This window comes from Pocillopora verrucosa, chromosome 6 (genome assembly GCF_036669915.1).
Source record: "Pocillopora verrucosa isolate sample1 chromosome 6, ASM3666991v2, whole genome shotgun sequence".
Classification (NCBI taxonomy): Eukaryota; Metazoa; Cnidaria; class Anthozoa; order Scleractinia; family Pocilloporidae; genus Pocillopora; species Pocillopora verrucosa.
In genome coordinates, this window is record NC_089317.1 from 23,062,812 (window position 1) to 23,086,235 (window position 23,424).

General features: G+C 37.3%; 4 protein-coding genes and 1 long non-coding RNA gene across 5 annotated transcripts; 4 read left to right on the plus strand and 1 right to left on the minus strand.

Annotated features, from left to right (window-relative positions):
• The first annotated feature begins 296 nt into the window (after positions 1 to 296).
• LOC136281779 (uncharacterized) lies at positions 297 to 2,296 on the plus strand. Its single transcript, XM_066168749.1, has 3 exons — positions 297 to 393; positions 720 to 1,031; positions 1,805 to 2,296. Exons 2-3 carry the CDS (start codon positions 732 to 734, stop codon positions 2,024 to 2,026), a joined length of 522 nt encoding a protein of 173 aa, XP_066024846.1. The 5' UTR covers positions 297 to 393; positions 720 to 731; the 3' UTR covers positions 2,027 to 2,296.
• Positions 2,297 to 2,670: 374 nt separating this feature from the next.
• Positions 2,671 to 10,367, plus strand: LOC136281957 (PCI domain-containing protein 2-like). The gene is made up of 15 exons (XM_066168994.1): positions 2,671 to 2,740; positions 3,563 to 3,687; positions 3,794 to 3,835; positions 4,101 to 4,148; positions 5,038 to 5,111; positions 5,226 to 5,290; positions 6,003 to 6,045; positions 6,768 to 6,822; positions 7,234 to 7,337; positions 8,020 to 8,095; positions 8,484 to 8,578; positions 8,797 to 8,843; positions 9,361 to 9,421; positions 9,876 to 9,915; positions 10,260 to 10,367. Exons 2-15 carry the CDS (start codon positions 3,652 to 3,654, stop codon positions 10,365 to 10,367), a joined length of 894 nt encoding a protein of 297 aa, XP_066025091.1. The 5' UTR covers positions 2,671 to 2,740; positions 3,563 to 3,651.
• Positions 10,368 to 10,514: 147 nt separating this feature from the next.
• LOC131794110 (uncharacterized) lies at positions 10,515 to 15,654 on the plus strand. The gene is made up of 5 exons (XM_066168995.1): positions 10,515 to 10,948; positions 11,683 to 11,880; positions 12,366 to 12,677; positions 13,459 to 13,741; positions 15,599 to 15,654. Exons 3-5 carry the CDS (start codon positions 12,378 to 12,380, stop codon positions 15,652 to 15,654), a joined length of 639 nt encoding a protein of 212 aa, XP_066025092.1. The 5' UTR covers positions 10,515 to 10,948; positions 11,683 to 11,880; positions 12,366 to 12,377.
• Positions 15,655 to 15,688: 34 nt separating this feature from the next.
• On the plus strand, positions 15,689 to 19,206 carry LOC136281635 (uncharacterized). Its single transcript, XR_010717875.1, has 3 exons — positions 15,689 to 15,881; positions 16,431 to 16,479; positions 17,561 to 19,206. It is a non-coding gene; the product is annotated as an uncharacterized lncRNA (long non-coding RNA).
• Positions 19,207 to 19,419: 213 nt separating this feature from the next.
• Positions 19,420 to 22,144, minus strand: LOC131770789 (tubulin beta-4B chain). The gene is given in 7 exon segments (XM_059086517.2): positions 19,420 to 19,586; positions 19,963 to 20,213; positions 20,216 to 20,456; positions 20,989 to 21,446; positions 21,562 to 21,672; positions 21,773 to 21,881; positions 21,984 to 22,144. Coding segments are annotated over 7 exon segments (1,341 nt in total). The 5' UTR covers positions 22,041 to 22,144; the 3' UTR covers positions 19,420 to 19,472.
• Between the last annotated feature and the right edge of the window lie 1,280 nt (positions 22,145 to 23,424).

The following is a 23,424-nucleotide window of genomic DNA, read 5'->3' on the forward strand; positions in this document are numbered from 1 at the left end:
CCAAGCTGAGTTATTCTATTTAAAGGTATGCAAAGAGGTGAAACTCGCAAGCGTTTTTAATCTTTTCAAAATTGAAAAATTTGCTGTTAAACTATCGAGCAACATCTTGTTGAGGATTGGTCTTTGAGGACCACCTCCTCGTGAAGCGCCAGTTGTCAGCCACAATGATATTATGTAGGTATGGTGAAACGTGTCAATCTCTTTTTTTAAAGCTCTTTTGATTATGTCCTAGGGGCCTAATGAATGTGTTTTACTCCCCTGTGACATGCGCAGTTCTGATCTATGAAATGCTATAAAAAGAATCTCATAGACACTCCCAAAGTTGTCTTTTGCAGTTTCGTAAGACGTCGAGAAGAAGTGATCTTCCCATAAGACAAGCTTGGAAAACAAAAGGTTGGGAAAAATCTCCCGAAAGATGTAGCTGGAAATCAGAACACACAAAGAATGTCTCAGTCTTGTTTTAAATACTACCTGCTAGTAGGCCAACTGTTCCCAAAATTACATCGGCCCTATTCGGAAGAGCCGTTTTGGCAATTTGAAAATTCTTGCCTTTTTCGACCGCTCATTTTTCGAGATTTCCATTGCTTTTATTGATGCAATTTTAACCTTAAAGCCTCGTCTGTGCAAAAACGGACTTTAATGCGAAATAATCAGTCCGAAGTAATCAGTAGTAAATTCATTTACATCTGTTTTGTTATTTCCATGTCAATCTATTCCAGGTTTGATCCATCATGTCCATCAAGTTGTACGACGCGAGCGGTTTGAGCCAGGAGTATTCAGATTCAGAGCAGAACCTGAAAAAGGATGGTGTTTCCTTCGTAAAAGCCGTTGTTAGTTCGGGAACCTGGATCTTCTACACCTACGCAAACTACAATGACGCACAAAATGGTGGTGGCCCATCTAACTACAAGGTTCTCGAGCCTGGACCAGAAGTAAAGATCTCGGGTGTGAATGGCTCCATGCTCCTCCTTCCGGACCAGGTAGAAGGAGTCATTCTGTTCGAGCATAGCTACTACGGTGGAACCAACAAGGTATTCAAAATACATAAGCTTTCAATAATCAGCAGCTCACGCTCTCTGTAAAAAACGCTCTGCTCTGTCTTACAATTCTCGTAAGACAACAAAGACAGATCAGCAGTAAGTAGCAATCAGTTCTAAATGGATTACAGGATAGTGTGGCATCATAGAACATGATCGTTTTTTTCATTTTCTTAATTTTGAACAAGGATTTTTAGTTATTTTGGTTGGAAATTGGCCGTGAGTGAACTCGGGCCTGGAATCATTTTTCTAAAAAGTAGATTATTTCCGATAATAATCTTCAAAGTCACTTAGACGGAGGCAAATAAGATGGCTTGTTTCCACATGGATTCATATTCATAAGGAATCACAAACAGATCATCTATACATCATGCAGACACTTGATGTAAGTGACAGGCGCAAGAGGCATTGAAAAGCGATCAGATTGTTGTAAGAGTATAACTGATATTTTCTCCACATACCCCTGTCTTTTCCCTTCGATACCAAAGGGCGTATGTTTCGTGACAATGTGTAGCACTTTTTCCCAATTAACGTCATAGCTCTGGTTCGTGCTAGATCTCCCTTCGTATTTTATATTTAGTGGACTTCGAAAATTCATATCAAATGAGGAGTTTAACCAGATTTAAAACTTTTCTCAAAAGACACTCCTGCAAACGAGCTTATTCTTTTACTTAGTGTCTTAGAGGTTAGATGCTAGTACAAAATTATTTCTTTTGAAAGATGTTTCTCCTTTATCTGGGTTCTATTCTTTCCACAATTTCGTGTAGTGGTTTAAAGAAAGTTGCCCAGATCTGAACCCCTTTTTCCCAACCGGGAAAGTTGGAGGAGTCTCCTCTACCATCGTGTTATCCAAGAACGAGAAGTTTGCAGCCTTCACCAAAACCAACTATCGGGGCTTGCAACAGCAACTGGAGCAAGGCAAGTGGTATCCAAGTCCAGGAGCCATGAATTTCCCCAACGACCGAATGGAGAGCCTCCGCAAGATGTGAGATGACCAATCTGACCTGGCTCTTCGCTTGCATTTCGTACCAGCTTTTTTCTTTTCTTTTCGTGTTTTGTTTTTTTCATTTGTTTTTTTAGTTTTTGGCCTTATTGTTATCTTTTGATTGATGAAAAGTTAGCAAAATAAGATTTTGTTAATTTAGCTTAGCACTTTAAGTCATTAGAGATGAGTCAAATAAAAGAAGTTTACTGCAAAAGGTTGGCATTTTTATTTTTTATGAAGAAAGAGCTTTTTTTAGGCGAAATGGATGTGATCTCACCCTATGGATGTGTTTAGTATTCCATAATTCGGATTTTATTTTGTACGAAAGCAGCGTTTTTAAGGAAAGGAGCGAAAAATTGCAATTTTCAACCACTTTTTCCCGTGACCAGAGTGTAAGATAGAGTCTGTGATATTGACATGAAAGTCAAATATCAGAAAATCTGAAAGCGATCTTTACAATGATGAACACTACTCAAAGAAGTAGTAAAAATAAGGTCTGAAGAAAAAATTCAGGCCTACACGGGATTTGAACCTGTGACCTTTGCAATATCGTTGCACGGCTCAATGTGTCGTGAGTTTAAGTTGTTTACTGGCAAATGGTCTTTTCATCGGAGAAAGCCTACGCAGTCAGTGTGACAACCAAACACGTAATTGAATCGAGAATATACCGTTTAAACACAAGATGTAACTCGCGAGAATATTTAAAGCAAAGAAACAGGTATGCAACATGACAGTCGACGCAGAACGTAAATATGTTGGTTGATCTTTTCAATCTTCGCAAAAAACTAACCATATGGAAAAAACAAGATTACTCTTCAAATATGCTTTATGCGAATGCTTTGCGCGATTTTCAGCAGAGTCAGCAAAATTTTCCTTTCCAAAACAAACACTCCAGTGATGATTTCGTGTTAGGCCTTTAGCTGTCGGTGTGTGCGTTGTAAGTACATGAAGGAACGGTACACAAAACACGCGTCAACTTCTAAATGATAAAACATTCCCTGCAGATCTTTCTAATTTCGACAGATCTTAGCGACGAGGTCTTCACGAAGGACATGATTTATTTAACTGGGTAGATGGGATCAAAGGTTTTTGTCAGTACTATTCTTAGTGTGTGTTAATGTTGGGTTGATTACTTTGCAACATTTACTTTGCGGCAGCCAAATACCACGTCATGATTGACATGAAAGACAACACCCTTACGCTCTGATTGGTGGAAACATACTCCTGTGGTGCGAGTAACATACCACTCTATGTGCTTACATAAAGCTATTGAAATATTAAAAAAATAATGATAACTCAAAAACAGCACTCTAGGGCCTCAGGGCTGTGATTTGATCGGTTATACATACATAGGCGATCTGAGGCGATCTGGTTTGTGTAAGATACATACCCTAATGCAGCGATCTGATTGATGCGAGAAACATACCACTCTATACGCTGACATAGAGTAATTTTTCCCCCCAAAAAGTCTGACTTTAAGATAGGCACTCCAGGGGCCCCAGGGCCTATTACTTTTCTTGCTGGCCTTTTTTTCTCGTAGGCGCTCTTTTTGACGGCGCAGACTTCCCGCCAAAGGGTAAAATCAGCGGAAATTAAGAAGCGCATGCGTTAGAGGACGAGAATTCCAAGATGGCGCATACAAGTCTCGAAAAGTATTTAGATCAGGTTAGGAAGCGATTTCGTTGATAGTTTTATATTAAAAGAAAGAAGAAAAAAGAAGGAAAACAACCGAGAGCTGCACTTACTTTCATGCTTGAACTTTCCCAATAAGGTGAAAAAGGGACTTGTTTCCAAAAGTAGCGACATTCTAGCGGTAAGATTGTTTGCACACTATCGTAAGATTAATGGAAGGTTTTTCCAATTTAAAATTAAAATTTTCGCAGACCGGTATACAGTTGCGCAGGTTGTTGCCTTTTGTTTAAAGCAAATAAAAATTGAGCATAAGATATCAAAGGAATAGGAAGCAACTTTTCCTTTTTACTGACTCTTGCAATTAATTATACTAGTGAATATTTTGCCTATGCTCATTATGATGTATAATAATATTTAAACATTATCAAATATTTATGTGCTTGTAGGAACTATTTTCCTTTTGTCATCCACACATAGCAAGTCCAAGACTCCAGGTAAAACCATTACAGATTCCTTACTTTGGGGATAATTTGTATAAGTAAATAATAGAATTATAATGGATAGTCTTGAGGGCATGCTATGATTGGTGCTCAAACTCCAAATATCCTTTGCCTTTCACCTTCAATCAATGCATGTGGGATTTGAGTTGAAATTTTTTGTATTTGCTGCAGGAATGAATGAGTGAAAATGATCTTTTTGTGCTATATTATCTCCACTGTTTTAGTGTATACTAAAATAATTCTTCACTTCAGTATTGGTGGCTTGGGTAAGATATTTCCCTTGCTCCTTCTTGGCTGGGTAATATCCACCTTTAGCCACCTCCACTATGGTCAACACTTGTTAATTATCACATTATGCAGACAGCCCTGCTTGCACGTTTATTGGAAAACATTATGAAAAAATCCCTGTGGGAGGGCTTTGTGCAATGGGGTTAATAGGGCTGGAACAAGGTCTGTGCAAGATAAACAGAATGGAAAAAAGCAGGAAGATGTGAAGAAAGAGAGAGAAGGACAGACACATGATAAAATGCCTACTGACTGAGATATGGGTGTCAGGTGGGGATAGGAAGATATTTTGCTCTCTGTCATTATGTGTAAACTGAGCACAATAAGGTGCATATGTCATGTCTTTCAGTGAAATATTTCCAATCAGGCCTTCCCAATTAGTGTATGCCTGACTCATGAAGAGAGATGAAATTCCTTGCTCCTGCTGGTGCTTTTGAGATTGCATCAGTGTTTAGTTGTTTTATTGTAAATTATAAAAGGAACTAGTTTTTGAGGGACATAAAATCAAAAAAATGTAAATATACCAGTATATACATTTTTTTTAAAAACAACTTACCATTTCATTATGTCAGGTTTAGTTGGTTTGTATTTTTGTCAGTTACCAGATGCACAGCTGCAATGTGAAAGATGGTTTGAACCACCATATGATGAAATGGTAGCATATCATCTCAGGTAAACTATGCCTTTCAAACTCATCTCGATAAATGGGAGTTATGGGCTCATGGTTTTACGAGGAAGGAAACTAAACAAGATATTCTTCTATTTATATTGTTGTTTTTTTTGCAGAGCTATTTGGGCTGTGGCCAATGGTGATTATGTTGAAGCACGATCTGCCCAAGCAGTTGTTGTCCAATATCTTTTTTTGAAAACCCAAAATACAAAAAATTCTTGTTAGATGGTTTTGGAAGTTTTGGAGGGAACAGCTCTTAATATGCTGTGACACACAATCTTTTTCCCTCACAATTTTTCAAATTGCAGTAGTCCAAAAATAATTTGTTTTAATAATAGGCAGGTAATTATTTCTCCTCCCTGTATGTTCTTATTGTCCGTTTACACTTTCAAAAATTTTTTACACTTCTTACATGCTTGTATATATTTATTGTAACATTCTTGCCACTCAGTTGAAAATGACCAAAGTTTAGTCAAAATGTTGTATTTTACTATTAATTTTTACCATCAAATTTTTACCAAATTGTTATTGATAGAAATGTTAATGTTTTAATTTTCTAAGTATTCATTTTTTTATGTGCAAGTTTGTATTATTTTTTAATGACTTAATGATTTATGCAAAACTGGCCTAGTGTTAGTTTATGATAATCCTTTAATCAGCAGTTGGGTTACTGATTCCTTAGCATTGATACTATTAAAATCAATCAAACAAACATATTTTGTTGTTGACCCAGTACAAGAAAAGTATTGTGGAAAGAACCTTAAGTCATAGCAACACCCTAAAATGTTTTTGGTGGAAAAATCTCAGTGTGTATGCTTGTTGTAACCTTTTGTTTTGTACTTGCTTAACTTTTTGCATATTATCCAATCTATCTTTTACCTTAACAAATAGTAAGTCTTTCACCCGTGCTTTTCAGAGTCAAAAAGATGAAAACTGGTATGTTTATTAACAAGTAATCCTACAAATTGATTTACTATTAGAAATGATTTAGATCAGATTTAATGCCTAACCAGCCACAGGATAGAAAATCCTGAACATCCTTGTTATTAATTGAGAGTGGAAATGTGACACAGCTAAGTCTTTTTCCATGTAAGAACATGTTCTACACACTGTAATGACATCAGATGATTATGAAGCAGTGTAGTAGAAAGAAAAGCAGCAGTCATCTTAAAGTTTTTTGCAAGTTTGATCTTTTAGAGTTGAATACAGGAGATAACTCTTGTGCGCTTAAAGACTCTGTCACTGTTTATTTTATCCTGGTTATGAAAGGTGACTGAGGCAGAATTTCTCCTACCATATCAATACAATATCAAGCAGACAAGTGATGAGAATAAAGAAATTGTCAATTACAGGATTATTTTTTGATCCAATATCAAATTCTCTAAACCAACATCATAAGAATTGTATGGCAGACAGTAAGGAGAATTACCAATGAGATCTTGGAGGTGAATGGGTAAAGCCTTGAGGATTTCATCAAGTTCCCCTAGTCTGTCTGCTTGCTGGTATCCAGGTATACTTCAGAGCAGAGAAATGCCTGAATAATTATGGATGCTATGTTTTGCTTTTACCAATGCCACCTCATTTGACAAGGGATTGTAATCTTTATTCTGTCTCTGGAAATATTAACCTTGGTGATATTAACCTTTTTTATTCACCAGGGCATTGCCATTAATGAATGTTGTCACATTAGATCTGAGACTTTTTGCCATGCAGGTACTACTGTTTAAAATATGTTGTGCTTACTAAGAATAATAATTATTTTCACTTCAATTCTTAATTACATATTTAGTTCCAAAGAATATGTCACTTTATCCAAAAGAATTCTGTGATGTCAGATTTGATTGTATTAAAATTTTATCGGTAATAAAGTAATTTACCCTAAAATCAAAACCTGAAACAACTTTTTCAGAACTGTTTCATTGTCAGTGATGTTAATTAGCCATATACCACTTTAAACAATAACTAGGCCCATGTTTTCAGCTTGCATAAAGTAATAAATGAGTCAAGTAATTTTATGGGCTTGGTGGCATAAGTGATGCCAGAACATGCCTTTCAAGAGTTATCATGTTTTGTCATTTTAAAATTAGTTAATAATATTGGAATTATAATTGGTGATTTTGACAGGCAGACAAGCAGCAAGTAAGAAAGGGACTGGGCAAACCTGGAGAAATGTTGGAGAAGGCGGCAGAAGTAATGATGGGGTGTTTCAGGGTCTGTGCAAGTGATAGGTCAGTTCATTGAGCTTGCCAGCTCTCACAGTTGTTTTGTTCAGGGAACTATATGGCTTATCTGCAATATTGCCATACTGTTAGTCATTTATCATTCAACTGCACAAAGTAAAGTACAAATAACACACAAATAGAGTACTGATATCCTGCAATATTGTAGGTTATTTAGGCAGTTATTTTTTATTGTCAAAAAATCTGTTTAACTAATTGGCGCATGCACTATGCTTCTCTATCTGCTTTGCTTTTCCCATCTTACAAGAAATGAACAGAAAGATTCAGTTGAAAAAAAAGGAATTGGATAATAAATAACTTATTAGACCTTTTGGTATGTAGTATTACTGGGTATTTTTACTCGTTGTTTGTATTTTGACTCACCCTACAGGCTGGTAAAAATACAGCACAACTCCAAAAATATATTCAGTGATACTATACACCAAAACGTTTAATAAGATATATGTATTTACCTCATTGTTGCCTGCCAACCATTTGATGGGACATGTAAGAGCAATATTATTTTCATTTGAGTGTAGTCTTGGTGGTTTTGCTTTATAATACTCTCTGAATGGTCAAGAAAGTTGCACCAATCTCAACATAAATAAAAAACTCTGATGCATTTAAATGGCTCTATGCTTTTTTGTTTGTCATACTTAAATGAGTGGATATTTATCATTTTACTCTGTAGCCGTTCATCACTTGAGGTATCCAAGAAGTGGGGCATGCTTGCACTTGTAAATCATTTATTCAAGATCTATTTCAAGGTACTACTTCAATGAGTTTATTTGATATTTCAGTTCTGTGATAATCTGTACATAAAATATATACAGGAGAAAAATTTATGCACTTCCGAGTGGCTGGAAACAAGTGCATTTTTTATGTAATATGTCAAATGTGACACTAGATGGTGGCACAAGTTTTGATCTCTCTAGAAACAACTGAATGTTTATAGCACATGCAAATTCAGTTTCCTCTTGACATACTTTGAATTTTAACTTGATTACACAGTGCAAGTTTATTTTCTTGCTTATAGAAGGGACAACTTAAAAAAAAAGGGCTCACCAAGCATCCATATAAAAGGTTCTTTCTTCATTATGATGAAATAAAGAACAGACATTCTCTGTTTCCATTTGTTTTTTGCTTGCCCTCCAGATCAATAAACTTCACTTGTGCAAGCCTCTTATCAGAGCAATAGACAGTGCACCCATAAAAGACCAGTTTAAACTGGCTCATCTGGTTACATACAGGTATGGAGATGGTTATATGCATGTTGCATAGACAAAGGTAAATTACTAGCAGTGTTCTTGACTAATAAGTCTCCCCCCCCCCCCTCTCTCTTAAAAGGAAACCCAGCTCCCTTTCCCTTCCAAAACAAAAACTCTGAAATTAGTAGTGGTGTTGTGTCTACCCAGCTACTTCAAGTAAAGTAATCGTGCGTTTTTTCTTCTCTTCTGATTTTCGTCAGATACTTTGTAGGAAGAAAAGCTATGTTTGACAGTGATTTTAAAGCTGGTAGGTATGCTATATTGAACAGCTTAACCCTTAACTCCCAGAAGTGATTAACATGAAACTTCTCTCTATAATATCCATACAAATTCAGCAAACAGGTAATGAGAATGTTCAAACTTATCAGGTAAAAGCTGCTATCTTGATCTGGCGCTAAGTTGTCATAACTAATTTACAAGGAAATGTGTAGCAGTTAGAGGGGACAATTAACAATCAGATGTTGGGAGTTAAAGGGTTAACGACATTTGTGTCTTTTTATATTTATTTACTCTCAGCCGAAACCTTTGAATTTTTATTTCAAGAGGACTACACTACACAGTTTATTGTGACTGTGGACTGCGCATGAACTTTTTTTCGCACAACGAGTACGCATTAGTAAAAGATTAATGATAAGAAATACGAAAACATTCGTGACGCAGAGCGAAATTAAAAGTTCATATGTTAGCTATCAGGAATGTAAAATTGATCAGCAATATGTTGAGTGTATTAATCAAAGCTGTTTTTTCTGTTCTTGATTTTTCAGCTGATGAATATCTATCATTTGCATTTGAACGCTGCTGTATATCCTCCAGTAAGAACAAAAGGTAATCTTCATCTGGTACTGATCTGCTGTGTGGATATTTGGAACTTCAAACAACAACATTCCAATAACATAATTACATATTTTTTGTTGCAAACTTAAAAGAGAAAAATTTTATAATTTAATAACAAAAACACGAGTTTTAAAAATTATACCTTGCTACTAAAGGGAAGGTACGTCAATTAGCAAAGGCGGTAAGTTTCTAAAGAAACTGTGGTGCTACGTCGATGGGAGAGTACAACATGGTAATCTAGTGTTTAGAAGGGAACTGTATCCTACTTGAAGTCAGAAACATTGATTAGATATTGGGAACTGAAGGGTTAATACGAGAAAATTTTCACCATGGCTTCTAATCACACTTTTTTTAAAATTTGCAATATACTTCTCGCAGTGTTATTTGTTAAGATTGAAACACATTTTCACGAATTATTCATGTTTGTTTTTTGTCACCTATCTAGAGCAATCCTAATTTATCTCATACCAGTGAAAATGCTTCTGGTGAGTTATACCTTGTGAACTGAATGAAATCTAGACACTAAGGTCTGATTATTTACATAAAGGTTAGCCGTTGTTTAACAAAACCGCGTATTAAACGATTCTCAGTTAACCTGAACCGTTATCTGAACCTTTTTTTGTGAATAGCGTTAAGATGGCCAAAAGCTAACAGTGAGAGGACTTTTTTTTTTAATTATATTAAACCTCGTGTAGAGAAAGTCCGAGGCCCACTGATTGCATAAAACCGAGGTTCTGGTGAGACTTCGTGTAAATAACTGGCCCTAAGTAACGAAATATCCTTACACTGAATATAGTTTCTTAACTGCTGGGTTTTTTTTTAACATTAGGGCTACATACCAAAAGAGGACTTGCTTTTTAAGTACAACCTAAACCAGTTTGTTGATGTGGTAAATCTGTCAGGTATGGAGACACACGCAGCAGCTTATAGGACATGAGGCTTGCTAAAATTGATTTGATTTGTTTTTTTGCATTCATTTAAACAAATTTATCCCGGAGTTGTTGTCATTTTCAGAATGGGAAATCTTGCACTTTTAAACGAGACATTAGAGAGAGAAGGTATTTTGCCAAATTCATATTGATAACTGATTTCTCCTTACAATATCCTTACGCTTTTAAACAGACACCTGACGAGAAAAAAGAAAACGATCGTATTCTGAAAGGTTCTGATCATTAGGAGCCAACTGTAATGTCTATGGAGTTGGCTGCAGCATGAACATGTATTCATTTTGCTGCTTTCCTCATCTTTTATTAAAAGTAAAGTCTGTACTCAAGCCTATTGGCCCACCCAGCTGTAGCTTATCCTGGTTTCCATGTAGCGAAGCGACAAGAAGTATTACCACTACCAGTCTAGTGCTCTGACCACTGGGCAGTGCGTTTTCCACTCCTCTCATATTATATCAAATATAAATTGCCTTTTTTCAATTTTTCAGGCATTTTTCATCCAGTGTGGTGTTTACTGACCTTATCCTGGAGATAAGCTAAAGATTATAACATATAGGAACTTATTCAAGAAAGTGTAAGTTTTTGAGGTCTTGAATAAATATTTTTATCTATCGAAGTGTCTTTTGCAGATACAAATTAAACGGAACTGTCATACTCTTCTGTTTTTCTAAACTGACTTTTAAGAAAATGTTGAAGTCTTAAAAACTTTCATCGAACTTTTGTGTCTTAATGGTTTCGTTTTGGAGTAAAATAGCACTCGAGATAAACTCGTCTTCAATCCTAGATTAGAGAAAGGTGTTTTTTCGTCTGTTACAAGCGTGGGACAAGGAAAAAATTCTGAGTCCCCATGAGGAATCGAACCTCAGACCTTCGGATTCCGCGCTCCGATGCTCTACCCACTGAATCACAGAGACTCTACGGATGACCGAGGTCTACTACCAAGTTCATATGACACGTATCCTGCATACTGCTAAGACAAGCGAAAAAAAAAACATCTTTCTCTATTTCTTTACCGAGCTCAAAACATACCATCTCTCCTACTCTTTAATCCCGGATGACTTTCGACGCTCTGTTGGATATTACTTGGATATATAGGGTAACTTCTCCTTACAATTTAGATACGTTAATACACAGGTGACTAGAATGAACAAACTTATCAACCCTTCGATCCCTTAGAGTAACTAGCATCTAATGTCTCCTTACAATATCACTCTTGAATCACACATTAAGGTCATGAGAAAAACAGAAATGATCACCAACTAAACAAGCTCTTGTTTGTTAAACAAATTCCCCTTGTCTGCACCTTAGGAAATGTATAGAGAACTGTGTGGAGAATCTACATACTGATGCGTAAAGGAAATATATGGCTGCCAGAAGAGAGAATTTCGTTATAGATCCTGTAAACCGACTTAGATGATTGTGTTTATACGTATTCTCAGGGCTCTTCTTCTGAAAACTCACCAGTTATCTTTGGATGCGTTTGTTGTGGCTCTCAGAGCTATGCAGGTAAGGAATAATTGGAAAGATGACTGACTGAATAATAAAAAATAAAAATACCATTTTATGATTGTTTCGTTTCAGACATCTTAAGGCATTTTCTAAAATCTCATAGATAGTCCCAAAGTTGTCTTCTGCAGTTTCCTAAGACGTCGAGAGAAGTGGTCTTGCCATAAGACAAGCTTGGAAAACAAAAGCTGGAAATCAGAAACACACAAAAATGTCTCAGTCTTGTTTTAAATACTACCTGCTGATAGGCCAACTCTTCCCAAAATTACATCGGCCCTATTCGGAAGAGCCGTTTTGGCAATTTGAAAATTCGTGCCTTCTTCTACCGCTCATTTCTCGAGATTTCCATTGCTTTTATTGATGCAATTTTAACCTTAAAGCCTCGTCTGTGCAAAAACGGCTTTAATGCGAAGTAATCAGTCCGAAGTAATCAGTAGTAAATTCATTGACATCTGTTTTCTTATTTCCATGTCAATCTATTCCAGGTTTGATCCATCATGTCCATCAAGTTGTACGACGGAAGCGGTTTGAGCCAGGAGTTTTCAGATTCAGAGAAGAACCTGAAAAAGGATGGTGTTTCCATCGTAAAAGCCGTTGTTAGTTCGGGAACCTGGATCTTCTACACCTACGCAAACTACAATAACGCACAAAATGGTGCTGGCCCATCTAACTACAAAGTTGTCAAGCCTGGACCAGAAGTAAAGATCTCGAGTGTGAATGGCTCTATGCCCCTCCTTCTGGACCAGGTAGAAGGAGTCGTTCTGTTCGAGCATAGCTTCTACGGTGGAACCAACAAGGTACTCAAAATACATAAGCTCTCAATAATCAGCAGCTCACGCTCTCTGTAAAAAGCGCTCTGCTCTGTCTTACAATTCTCGTAAGACAAAAAGAAGAAATCAGCAGTAAGTAGCAATCAGTTCTAAATGGATTATAGGATAGTGTGGCATCATAGAACATGATGGTTTTTTTCATTTTCTTAATTTTGAACAAGGATTTTTACTTATTTTGGTTGGAAATTGGCCGTGAGTGAACTCGGGCCTGGAATCGTTTTTCTAAAAAGTAGATTATTTCCGATAAATAATCATCAAAGTCACTTAGACGGAGGCAAATAAGATAGCTTGTTTCCACATGGATTCATATTCATAAGGAATCACAAACAGATCATCTATACATCATACAGACACTTGATCTAAGTGACGGGCGCAAGAGGCATTGAAAAGCGATCCGATTGTTGTAAGAGTATAACTGATTATTTTGTCCCCATACCCCTGTCTTTCCCTTCGATACCAATCGGCGTATGTTTCGTGACAATGTGTAGCACTTTTTCCCACTTAACGTCATAACTCTGGTTCGTGCCAGATCTCCCTTCGCAGTTCCTGGAAGAATATTTAGTGCATTTCGAAAATTCATGTCAAATGAGGATGTTTAACCAGATTATAACTTTTCTCAAAAGACACTCCTGCAAACGAGCTTATTCTTTTACTTTGTGTCTTAGGGGTTAGATGCTAGTACAAAATTATTTCTTTTGAAAGATGTTTCTCCTTTATCTGGGTCTATTCTTTCCACAATTTCGTGCAGTGGTTTAAAGAAAGTTGCCCAGATCTGAACTCCTTTTTCTCAACCGGGAAAGTTGGAGGAGTCTCCTCTACCATCGTGTTATCCAAGAACGAGAAGTTTGCAGCCGTCACCAAAACCAACTATCAGGAGTTGCAACAGCAACTGGAGCCAGGCAAATGGTATGCAAGTCCAGGCGACATGAATTTCCCCAACGACCGAATGCAGACCTCCGCAAGATGTGAGATGACCAATCTGACCTGGCTCTTCGCTTGCATTTCGTACCAGCTTCTTTCTTTTTTTTCGTGTTTGTTTTGTTCATTTGTTTTTTTAGTTTTTTGGCCTTATTGTTATCTTTTGATTGATGAAAAGTTAGCAAAATAAGATTTTGTCAATTCAGCTCAGCACTTTAAGTCAGTAGAGATGAGTCAAATAAAAGAAGTTTACTGCAAAAGGTTGGCATTTTTATTTTTTATTAAGAAAGAGCTTTTTTTTAGGCGAAATGGATGTGATCTCACCCTATGGATGTGTTTAGTACTGCATAATTCGGATTTTAATTTGTACCAAAGCAGCGTTTTTAAGAAAAGGAGAGCAAAATTGCAATTTTCAACCGCTTTTTTCCCGTGACCAGAGTGTAAGATAGAGTCTGTGATATTGACATGAAAGTCAACAGTTATCAAACGCATCACAGAAATATTCACTATTTCAAGGACTGGCTAGAATTTTGACCGAGCACTTCTCACAAAGATAACAAAGTAATACCATTACTATGAATATGTCAAAATCGTATATGGGAGCTGCGGATTAAGGAATAAATCTGAAAGCGATCTTTACAGTGATGAACACCACTCAAGAAGTGGTGAAAATAAGGTCTTAAGAAAAAATTCAGGCCTGTACGGGATTGGAACCCGTGACCTTTGCAATACCGTTGCTCTGCACAATGTGTCGTGAATTTAAGTTGTTTACTGGCAAATGTCTTTTCATCGGAGAAAGCCTAAGCAGTCAGTGTAACAACCAAACACGTAATTGAATCGAGAATATACCGTTTAAATACAAGAAGTAAATCGTGGAGAATATTTAAAGCAAAGAAACAGATATGCAACATGGCAGTCGACGGAGAACGTAAATACTGCCGGTTGATCTTTTCAATCTTCGCAAAAAAACCAACCATAAGGCAAAAAACAAGATTACTCTTCAAATATGCATTATGTAAATGCTTTGCGCGATTTTCACCAGAGTCCGCAAAATTTTCCTTTCCAAAACAAACACTCCTGTAATGATTTCGTGTTAGGCCTTTAGCTGTCGATGTGTGCGTTGTAAGTACATGAAGGAACGGTACACAAAACACGCGTCAACTTCTAAATGATAAAACATTCCCTGCAGATCTTTCTAATTTCGACAGATCTTAGCGACGAGGTCTTCACGAAGGACATGATCCATTTAACTGGGTAGATGGGATCAAAGCTCTTTGTCACTACCATTCTTAGTGTGTGTTAATGTTGGGTTGATTACTTTGCAACATTTACTTTGCGGCAGTCAAATACCACGACATTATTGGCATGAAAGACAACACCCTTACGCTCTGATTGGTGGAAACATACTCCTATGGTGCGAGTAACGTACCACTCTATGTGCTTACATAAAGCTATTGAAATATTACAAAAATAATGATAACTCAAAAACAGGCACTCTAGGGCCTCAGGGCTGTGATCTGATCGGTTCTACATACATAGGCGATCTAATGCCCCATTCACACCAAAGCTTAAACATGTTTAAAGTTGTTTTGTTAAACACAGTTTAATTTTTTTTTTCTTCATAGAAACTATTTAACTGAATATTTTTGACTTGAATGTAGCACATTGGAAATGCAAGTTAGCAAGTACTTGAATCCAATGGAAAATCAAGTTTTTCAGTTCTCTGTTTATAATTTTCATTCAATGAAAACCAGTTTACCAAAACATGTTTTGCTGGTGTGAATGGGGTATAAGGCGGTCTGATTTGTGTAAGATGCATACCCTAATGCAGCGATCTGATTGATGCGAGAAACATACCACTCTATACGCTGACGTAGAGTAATTTTTTTCCCAAGATAGTCTGACTTTAAGATAGGCAGTCCAGGGGCCCAAGGGCCTGTTACTTTTCTTGCTGCCTTTTTTTCTCGCAGGCGCTCTTTTTGACGGCGCAGACTTCCCGCCAAAGGGTAAAATCAGCGGAAATTAAGAAGCGCATGCGTTAGAGGACGAGAATTCCAAGATGGCGCATATGAGTTTTGAAAAGTATTTAGATTAGGTCAGGAAGCGATTTCGTTGATAGTTTTGTATTAAAAAAAAAAAAAAAGAAGAAGAAGGAGAAGAAATAAACAACCGAGTGATGCACTTACTTTCATGCTTGAACTTTCCCAATAGGCGAAAAAAGGACTTGTTTCCAAAAGTGGCGACATTTTAGCGGTAAGATTCAAATTAACCTAAGATCGCACGAAAGCCAATTTTCCTTTCTTCAAATGCACAGGATGTTTGCACACTATCGTAAGATTCAGGGAAGGTTTTTCCAATTTAAAATGACATTTTCGCAGACCGGGATACAGTTGCGCAGTTGTTGCCTGCGCGTCGAACACAACAGCATGTTTTTACCATATGATTGTTAAAGGAAAAGTCTTAATATATAACGAAGCACTTAAGGTATGGTCCTGTGATACACAAGTTAATTTTGTTTTCCCTCGAGTCCTGATGTTTCCCTCGACTTCGTCTTTAGAAAATGTAGGGACCATACATTAAGTGTATATTGTTGCCCTTGCTGTAAAGTCGTGTATCAATTCACATGTGCCAGTTTATAAATGAAAACTTGATTTATTTAAAGCAAATAAAAATTGAGCATAAGACATCAAAGGAATTGGAAGCAATTTTTCCCTTTTACACTTGTACCAGTGAATATTTCGCCTATGCTCATTATGATGTTTAGTGATATTTAAACAGTTTCAAATATTTATGTACTTGTAGGAACTATTTTTCCTTTTGTCATCCACACATAGAAAGTCCAAGACTGCAGGTAAAACCATTACAGATTACTTACTTTGGGGACAATTTGTATAAGTATATAATAGGATAGTGGATAGCCTTGAAGGTATGCTATGATTGGCACTCAAACTCCAAATATCCTTTACCTTTCACCTTCAATCAATGCATGTGGAATTTGAGTTTACCAATTTTTGTAATTGTTGCAGGAATGAATGAGTGAAAGTGATCTTTTTGTGCTATATTATCTCTACATTACTGTGTTAGTGTATACTAAAGCAATTCTTTATTTCAGTATTGGTAGCTTCAGTAAAATATTTCCCTTCCTCCTTGGCTGGGTATCTATCCACCTTTAGCCACCTCCACTATGGTCAATACTTGTTAATCATCATATTATGCAAACAGTCCTGTGTGCACTTTTATTGGAGAACGTCATGAAAAAATCCTTGTGTGAGGGCTTTGTGCAATGGGGTTAATAGGGCTGGGACAAGGTCTGTGCAAGATGAGCAGAATGGAAAAAAGCAAGAGGATAGGAAGAAAGAGAGAGAAGGACAGACACATGATAAAATGCCTACTGACTTAGATACGGGTTGTGTGATAGGAAAATATTTTGCTCTCTGTCATGATGTGTAAACTGAGCACAATAAAGTGCGTATGTCATGACTTTGAGTGAAATATTTCCAATCAGGCCTTTGCAAGGAGTGTATGCCTGATACAAGAAGAGAGATGAAATTCCCTGTTCCTGCTAGTGTTTTTGAGCCTGCATTGCTGTTTAGTTGTTTTATCATTAACTATGAAAGGAACTAGTTTTTAAGGGTATGTTTTCCCATTGTTCAGAATTTCTTGGCATTTTGAAACAGCTGAAACCTAATTTTTTAAACCAACTTACCATTTCATTGTATCAGGTTTAGTTGGTTTGTATTTTTGTCAGTTACCAGATGCACAGCTGCAATGTGAAAGATGACTTGAACCACCATATGATGAAATGGCAGCATATCATCTCAGATAAACAATGCCTTTCAAATTCATCCCAATAAATGGGAGTTATGGGCTTGTGGTTTTATGTGGGAGGAAACTAAACAAGATACTCTTCTATTTATATTGTTATTTTGCAGAGCTATTTGGGCTGTGGCCAATGGTGATTATGTTGAAGCACGATCTGCCCAAGCAGTTGTTGTCCAATATCTTTTTTGAAAACCTAAAATACAAAAAATTCTTGTTAGATGGTTTTGGAAGTTTTGGAGGGAACAGTTCTTTATTAGCTGTGACACACAATCTTTTTTCCCTCACAATTTTTCACATTGCAGTAGTCTGAAAATAATTTGTTTTGATAATTGGCTGCAAAATTATGTCAATTTTTAATATTCTAAGAATTCACTTGCTTATGTGCAAGTTTGTATTATTTTGTAATTACTTAGTGATTCATGCAAAACTGGCCTAGTGTTAGTTTATGATGATTCTTTGATCGGCAGTTGGGTTACTGATCCCTTAGCAATGGTACTATAGAAATAAATCAAAGAAACATATTGCATTGTTAACCCAGTACAAGAAAAGTAGTGTGAAAAGAACCTTAAGTCGTAACAACACCCAATATGTTTTTGGTTGAAAAAACTCAGTGTATGCCTACTGAAACTTTTGTTTTCTACATGTCAACTGTTTGCATATTATCTAATCATCTTTTGTCTTAACAAATAGTAAGTCTTTCACCTGTGCTTTTCAGAGTCAAAAAGGTTAACTGACCAGTATGTTTGTTAACAAGTAATCCTACAAATTAATCAATTATTAGAAATGATTCAGATAAAATTTAATGCCTAACCAGCCACCAGATAGAAATCCTGAACATCCTTGTTATTAACTGAAAGTGGAGATGTGACACAGCTAAGTCTTTTTCTATGTAAGAACATGTTCTATACATTGTAATAACATCAGATGATTACAATGCAGTGAAGTAGAAAGGAAAAGGCTGCAGTCATCTTGTAGTTTTCTGTAAGCACTATCTCTCAGAGTTGAACACAGAAGGTAACTCTTTTGTGCTTAAAGACTTGTAATTGTTTAGTTTATCCTGGTTCTAAAAGGTGACGGAGACAGAATTTCTCCTTACCATATCAATACAATATCATGATGATCAAGCAGACAAGTGATGAGAATAAAGAAAATTATCAATTAGGGGATCATTTTTTGAACTAATATCAAATTCTCTAAACCAATATCATAGGAATTGTATGGCAGACAGTAAGGAGAATTACCAATGAGATCTTGGAGGTGAATGGGTAAAGCCTTAAGGATTTCATTAAGTTCCCCTAATCTGTCTGCTTGCTTGTATCCATGTGTTCTTCAGGGCAGAGAAAAGCCTGAATAATTATGGATGCTATGTTTTGCTTTTACTAATGCCACCTCATTTGACAAGGGCATATAATCTTTATTCTGTCTCTGGAAATATTAACCTTGGTGATATTATTCTTTATAAGGAGAAATTAGTTGCTCGCCACTCTTAGGGGCTTAACCCTTTCACTCCCAGATCAAATTAGAAATTCTCCTTACTGTCAACCATACAATTATTATAATGTTAGTTCAGAGAATTTTGTATTGGATCAACTAATTATCCCCAAATTGATATTTTTCTTTATTCTCTTCACTAATCTAGTTTATATTGTATCGATATTGTAAGGAAAAATTCTGTCTCGGTCACTCATGGGAGTTAAAGGGTTAAGGGAATTATCTTCAAATCAATGAGGACTTAAGAGGAAAAAGTGAAGTAAAAATGTTGACACATAAGGTAAACAAATCTAAGGCTGTAGTCTGGAAGAGCTTTGTCCCAATGAGCTGTTATTGCCAGATATTACAATTTTGCAGACTGTGTGAGGGGATATGCCCCTTTTGCCAACAGGAAATTTTAAATTTGAGGTAATGAGGAGGTATGGACTAATAAAATACCTCCCTCTGCATGTAAATAAGAGAGAAATACTCAGAGATGTATTTTTACAAGTTTATTTCAGGTTTTTTCAGGTCAAATCCAGTAAATCCAGTTTATGCGTTTTCACCCTCCTCTTCCTCTTCCTCATCAAACTCTCCTTCTTCTTCAGCTGTGGCATCCTGATATTGTTGGTACTCAGACACTAGATCATTCATGTTTGATTCAGCCTGTAAAAATGAACACTTAACAAATAAGTATTCTAAATAAATTACATGCTATTGTTATATACTTTGACTTTCACTCAACAAAACCAGTACTGTGATTGGTTGATTCTTGGTCACATGCCCCTGATCAAATTCAAATGTTTCCCGACCAAGATACAATTGCACAGTTGTTGCCCAAACGCCGAATACAACGGTGGTGACTCTCAGGAAAACAAAACTGATTCCCTTGGGATCATACATTACCTAATAGATATATTATACCACAGAGACAGAAAATTACATCAAGATAAGAAGTACTCACTAGCAGGGGGAAATATCTGAAACAGGTGTGGGGGGACAGATAAAGATTATTTCCACAAGCTCTAAAATCTTAACTTACCTCAGTAAACTCCATCTCATCCATGCCCTCACCAGTGTACCAATGCAAGAAGGCCTTGCGCCTGAACATAGCTGTGAACTGCTCACTAATACGCTTGAATAGTTCCTGAATGGCAGTGCTGTTTCCAATAAAGGTGGCAGACATCTTCAGTCCTCGAGGTGGAATATCACATACAGCAGTCTTGACATTGTTAGGAATCCATTCCACAAAGTATGAGCTGTTCTTGTTCTGCACATTCAACATCTGCTCGTCACCTCCTTCATGGACATGCGGCCTCGGAACATTGCAGCCACAGTCAGGTATCTACCATGACGGGGATCACAGGCTGCCATCATGTTCTTAGCATCAAACATCTGCTGTGTCAGCTCTGGAACTGTCAATGCTCGGTACTGCTGGGAGCCTCGGCTGGTCAGAGGAGCGAAACCTGGCATGAAGAAGTGAAGACGGGGGAAGGGAACCATATTGACTGCTAGTTTTCGCAAATCGGCATTCAGCTGGAAGGAAATTACTTCAGTGGTAAAACAGTTATCCTTTACCTGTTATTTATGAACAGTACATACACCAAATATCTATCTCTATAAGGTAATAATAAAGGTGTACAAATCTTTGCTCATTATTTTACAAGGAATGGACATTAAGTAACTCAGTTCTGCTTCAACAAAGTGGCTGCAGATGTGTAATTTAAAAAGTGTTAAAGGACTTTTAGCCCTAACGCTAATACCATGGATCATATTTATTCAAGAATCTGAAGACAAGAAGTATAATGTAAGGCAGGTTTCACACAAGAGCAGTCTCACATGTATAGGAAAGGGCTGGCAATCACAGTTGAAAAACATTTCAGGTTTCTTATTTTCCCATCGAAACTGTCTGGAGAACTATAATTACTCAAATTACATCATTGCAAACTTATGTTTATGGGCGTGACCGTGGCAAATTTATTCTTGTCCGAAATCAAAATTAACTGGTAGCTTATCTGAGGATAACAATTCTATATTTTTTTCATGACGCTAAAACGAGTATATTTACCTGGCCGGGAAATCGAAGACATGTGGTCACACCACTCATTGTGGCTGACACAAGGTGGTTTAGGTCGCCATACGTCGGGGTGGTTAATTTCAGAGTTCTGAAGCAGATGTCATAGAGGGCTTCGTTGTCGATGCAGTACGTTTCATCGGTGTTCTCAACAAGCTGATGAACCGAGAGAGTTGCGTTGTAGGGTTCCACGACGGTATCCGACACTTTAGGGGAAGGTACAACACTAAACGTGTTCATGATACGATCGGGATATTCCTCTCGGATCTTTGAGATGAGCAGCGTGCCCATCCCTGAGCCTGTACCACCGCCGAGGGAGTGAGTGAGTTGAAAGCCTTGCAAACAGTCGCAGCTTTCTGCTTCCTTTCGGACAACATCTAGAACGGAATCTACTAATTCGGCACCTTCAGTGTAATGTCCTTTCGCCCAATTGTTTCCAGCCCCGCTTTGTCCTGTATTAAATAACATTAAGAGTGCCTCATCTTAAGAGGGGAAATTTTAGCTCTTACGCTTATTAAATTATGAATTAAAAATGTATTTGCTTACATTTAAATCTGTTGGACCTACCAAAAACAAAGTTGTCAGGTCTAAAAATTTGTCCGAAAGGTCCGGAGCGTACTGAATCCATTGTTCCGGGCTCCAAATCGACCAGCACAGCTCGAGGTACATATTTCCCTCCTGAAAACGAAACACGACAAAGCTTCGAAAAACAGCACTAAACTTTCGGCACGACACTTACAAATACATCGTCGTCAAATTAATTTCTTCAGTTTGTTACCTGTTGCTTCGTTGTAGTAAACGTTGATTCTTTCCAACTGGAGGTCTGAATCACCATGATATGTGCCAGTTGGGTCGATTCCGTGTTCATCTGAAATAACTTCCCAAAACTGAAAAAGAAACAGTGCAATCATGAAATCAACAGCTGGGCAGCTACGTGACCGACTCTCGCGAAAAAAATTACCCTATAGCATTGTTATAAAACAACCTACCTTGGCCCCGATTTGGTTTCCGCACTGACCCGCCTGTAGATGAACGATTTCACGCATTTTGAAAGCTTTCACTTGTTAAACTCCTACGAGGAAATTAGCCACAACCCGACTGATGAAAAAATTAATCAAACCTAAGATCTCTCATCGACAACTGTTAACGTCACACACTCGCACACGTGACAAATTACGGTATCTGATTGGTCGATTGAAATTCGCAAGTCAACAGGTTCTTAGTAAACAATTAGCAGCCACTTATCTTAAAACATGGCGGGTAAATTGTGTCAAAATTATTTGTACCAAATTGAATGGCTCACTATTGAACAGCTCACTTGATTGCTGCGTGTGCGTGTGTGTGTGTGAGAAATTTTCCTTTAGCTTCAGTAACCTTAGCAATGTTATCATAAATTTACAACGAGCTAGGAAAAGTATCTTGGCAGCGATCTTAACAATATTAACAATCTTTAGGAAATGAAAAACTGAAAAATATGATAAAAAAAAGTGAGCCATTCAAAAGTAAGCCATTCAGTTTGGCGAGCCATTCAATTTTTTGAGCTATTTAATTTGGAGGGCCATTCAATCCTGAGCCATTCAATTTGGTACTACCAATTTTGACACGATCCAGCCGCCATTTAGCAGCCTCTTAGAATTAATCAGATAATCACAGGGGGTTGAGAGAAACTCCTCAAGTCACGAAATTCACATTGAACAGCAGCACCGAGTCTGGCTAGTGGTTCAATATCTCACGACACTTCTGCTCCAACGGATGACGTAATAATCACTTGTTTCGGTCTGGCGAGTAGCAACCAAAACACGCATCAAAAAGGAGTTAATACCTGTAACAGAATTGTCACGCCGCTTCATCATCCACATATAAACATCGTCTAGCGAAACTTATCCAGCACAAACTTGAGGAACTCGATTTGAAGCGAATCAAATTTTTACTAAAATTAGAACTACTGTATCACCCTAAAAACCAACACTCCGCGCAATGGGACAAAGGAAATTTTCGTATATTTTTAACTCATTACTCGCTACTTATGTCATACTTTTGCTACCCTGCTCCAGGCAATCAATTGGTCGAAGAGGGGAAAAGCGGGGCGAACGAGCAAGAATACGCAGCAAGGGAGAGGCCCGACTCTCTCCCATCCTCCTCCCCAGATTCCCCCGCCAATTTTCGCTCGCTCGATTTTTCTCTCGTTCTCGATGACCGAAAGTACGCTGTAATTTTTTCTCCATGGTTTTTGTTTTAAACAGACATGCAGGAGTAAAAGGAGGATAGCTTCTGCCCAACTACAACTGTGTCATCTCGCAAAAAAGTGAAGAAGCGGCTTAAGCGAAATTTCATCGCAATCACGAAGTTTGGTTAGAAAATGAAAAATGTTTAGATTGTATATGAAATTGCAAAAGCTGCAAACTGGAGTGATTAACAGAGGATATGTTT

Coding starts and splice junctions, on each gene's coding strand:
- LOC136281779 (XM_066168749.1), top strand. CDS start 732: ATGTCCATCAAGTTGTACGACGCGAGCGGTTTGAGCCAGGAGTATTCA. Junction 1,032..1,804: donor ACTACGGTGGAACCAACAAG/GTATTCAAAATA, acceptor AATTTCGTGTAG/TGGTTTAAAGAAAGTTGCCC.
- LOC136281957 (XM_066168994.1), top strand. CDS start 3,652: ATGGCGCATACAAGTCTCGAAAAGTATTTAGATCAG. Junction 5,291..6,002: donor TGCCCAAGCAGTTGTTGTCC/AATATCTTTTTT, acceptor TAACAAATAGTA/AGTCTTTCACCCGTGCTTTT. Junction 7,338..8,019: donor AGGGTCTGTGCAAGTGATAG/GTCAGTTCATTG, acceptor TTTACTCTGTAG/CCGTTCATCACTTGAGGTAT.
- LOC131794110 (XM_066168995.1), top strand. CDS start 12,378: ATGTCCATCAAGTTGTACGACGGAAGCGGTTTGAGCCAGGAGTTTTCA. Junction 12,678..13,458: donor TCTACGGTGGAACCAACAAG/GTACTCAAAATA, acceptor AATTTCGTGCAG/TGGTTTAAAGAAAGTTGCCC. Junction 13,742..15,598: donor GCTTCTTTCTTTTTTTTCGT/GTTTGTTTTGTT, acceptor TTTTTCTCGCAG/GCGCTCTTTTTGACGGCGCA.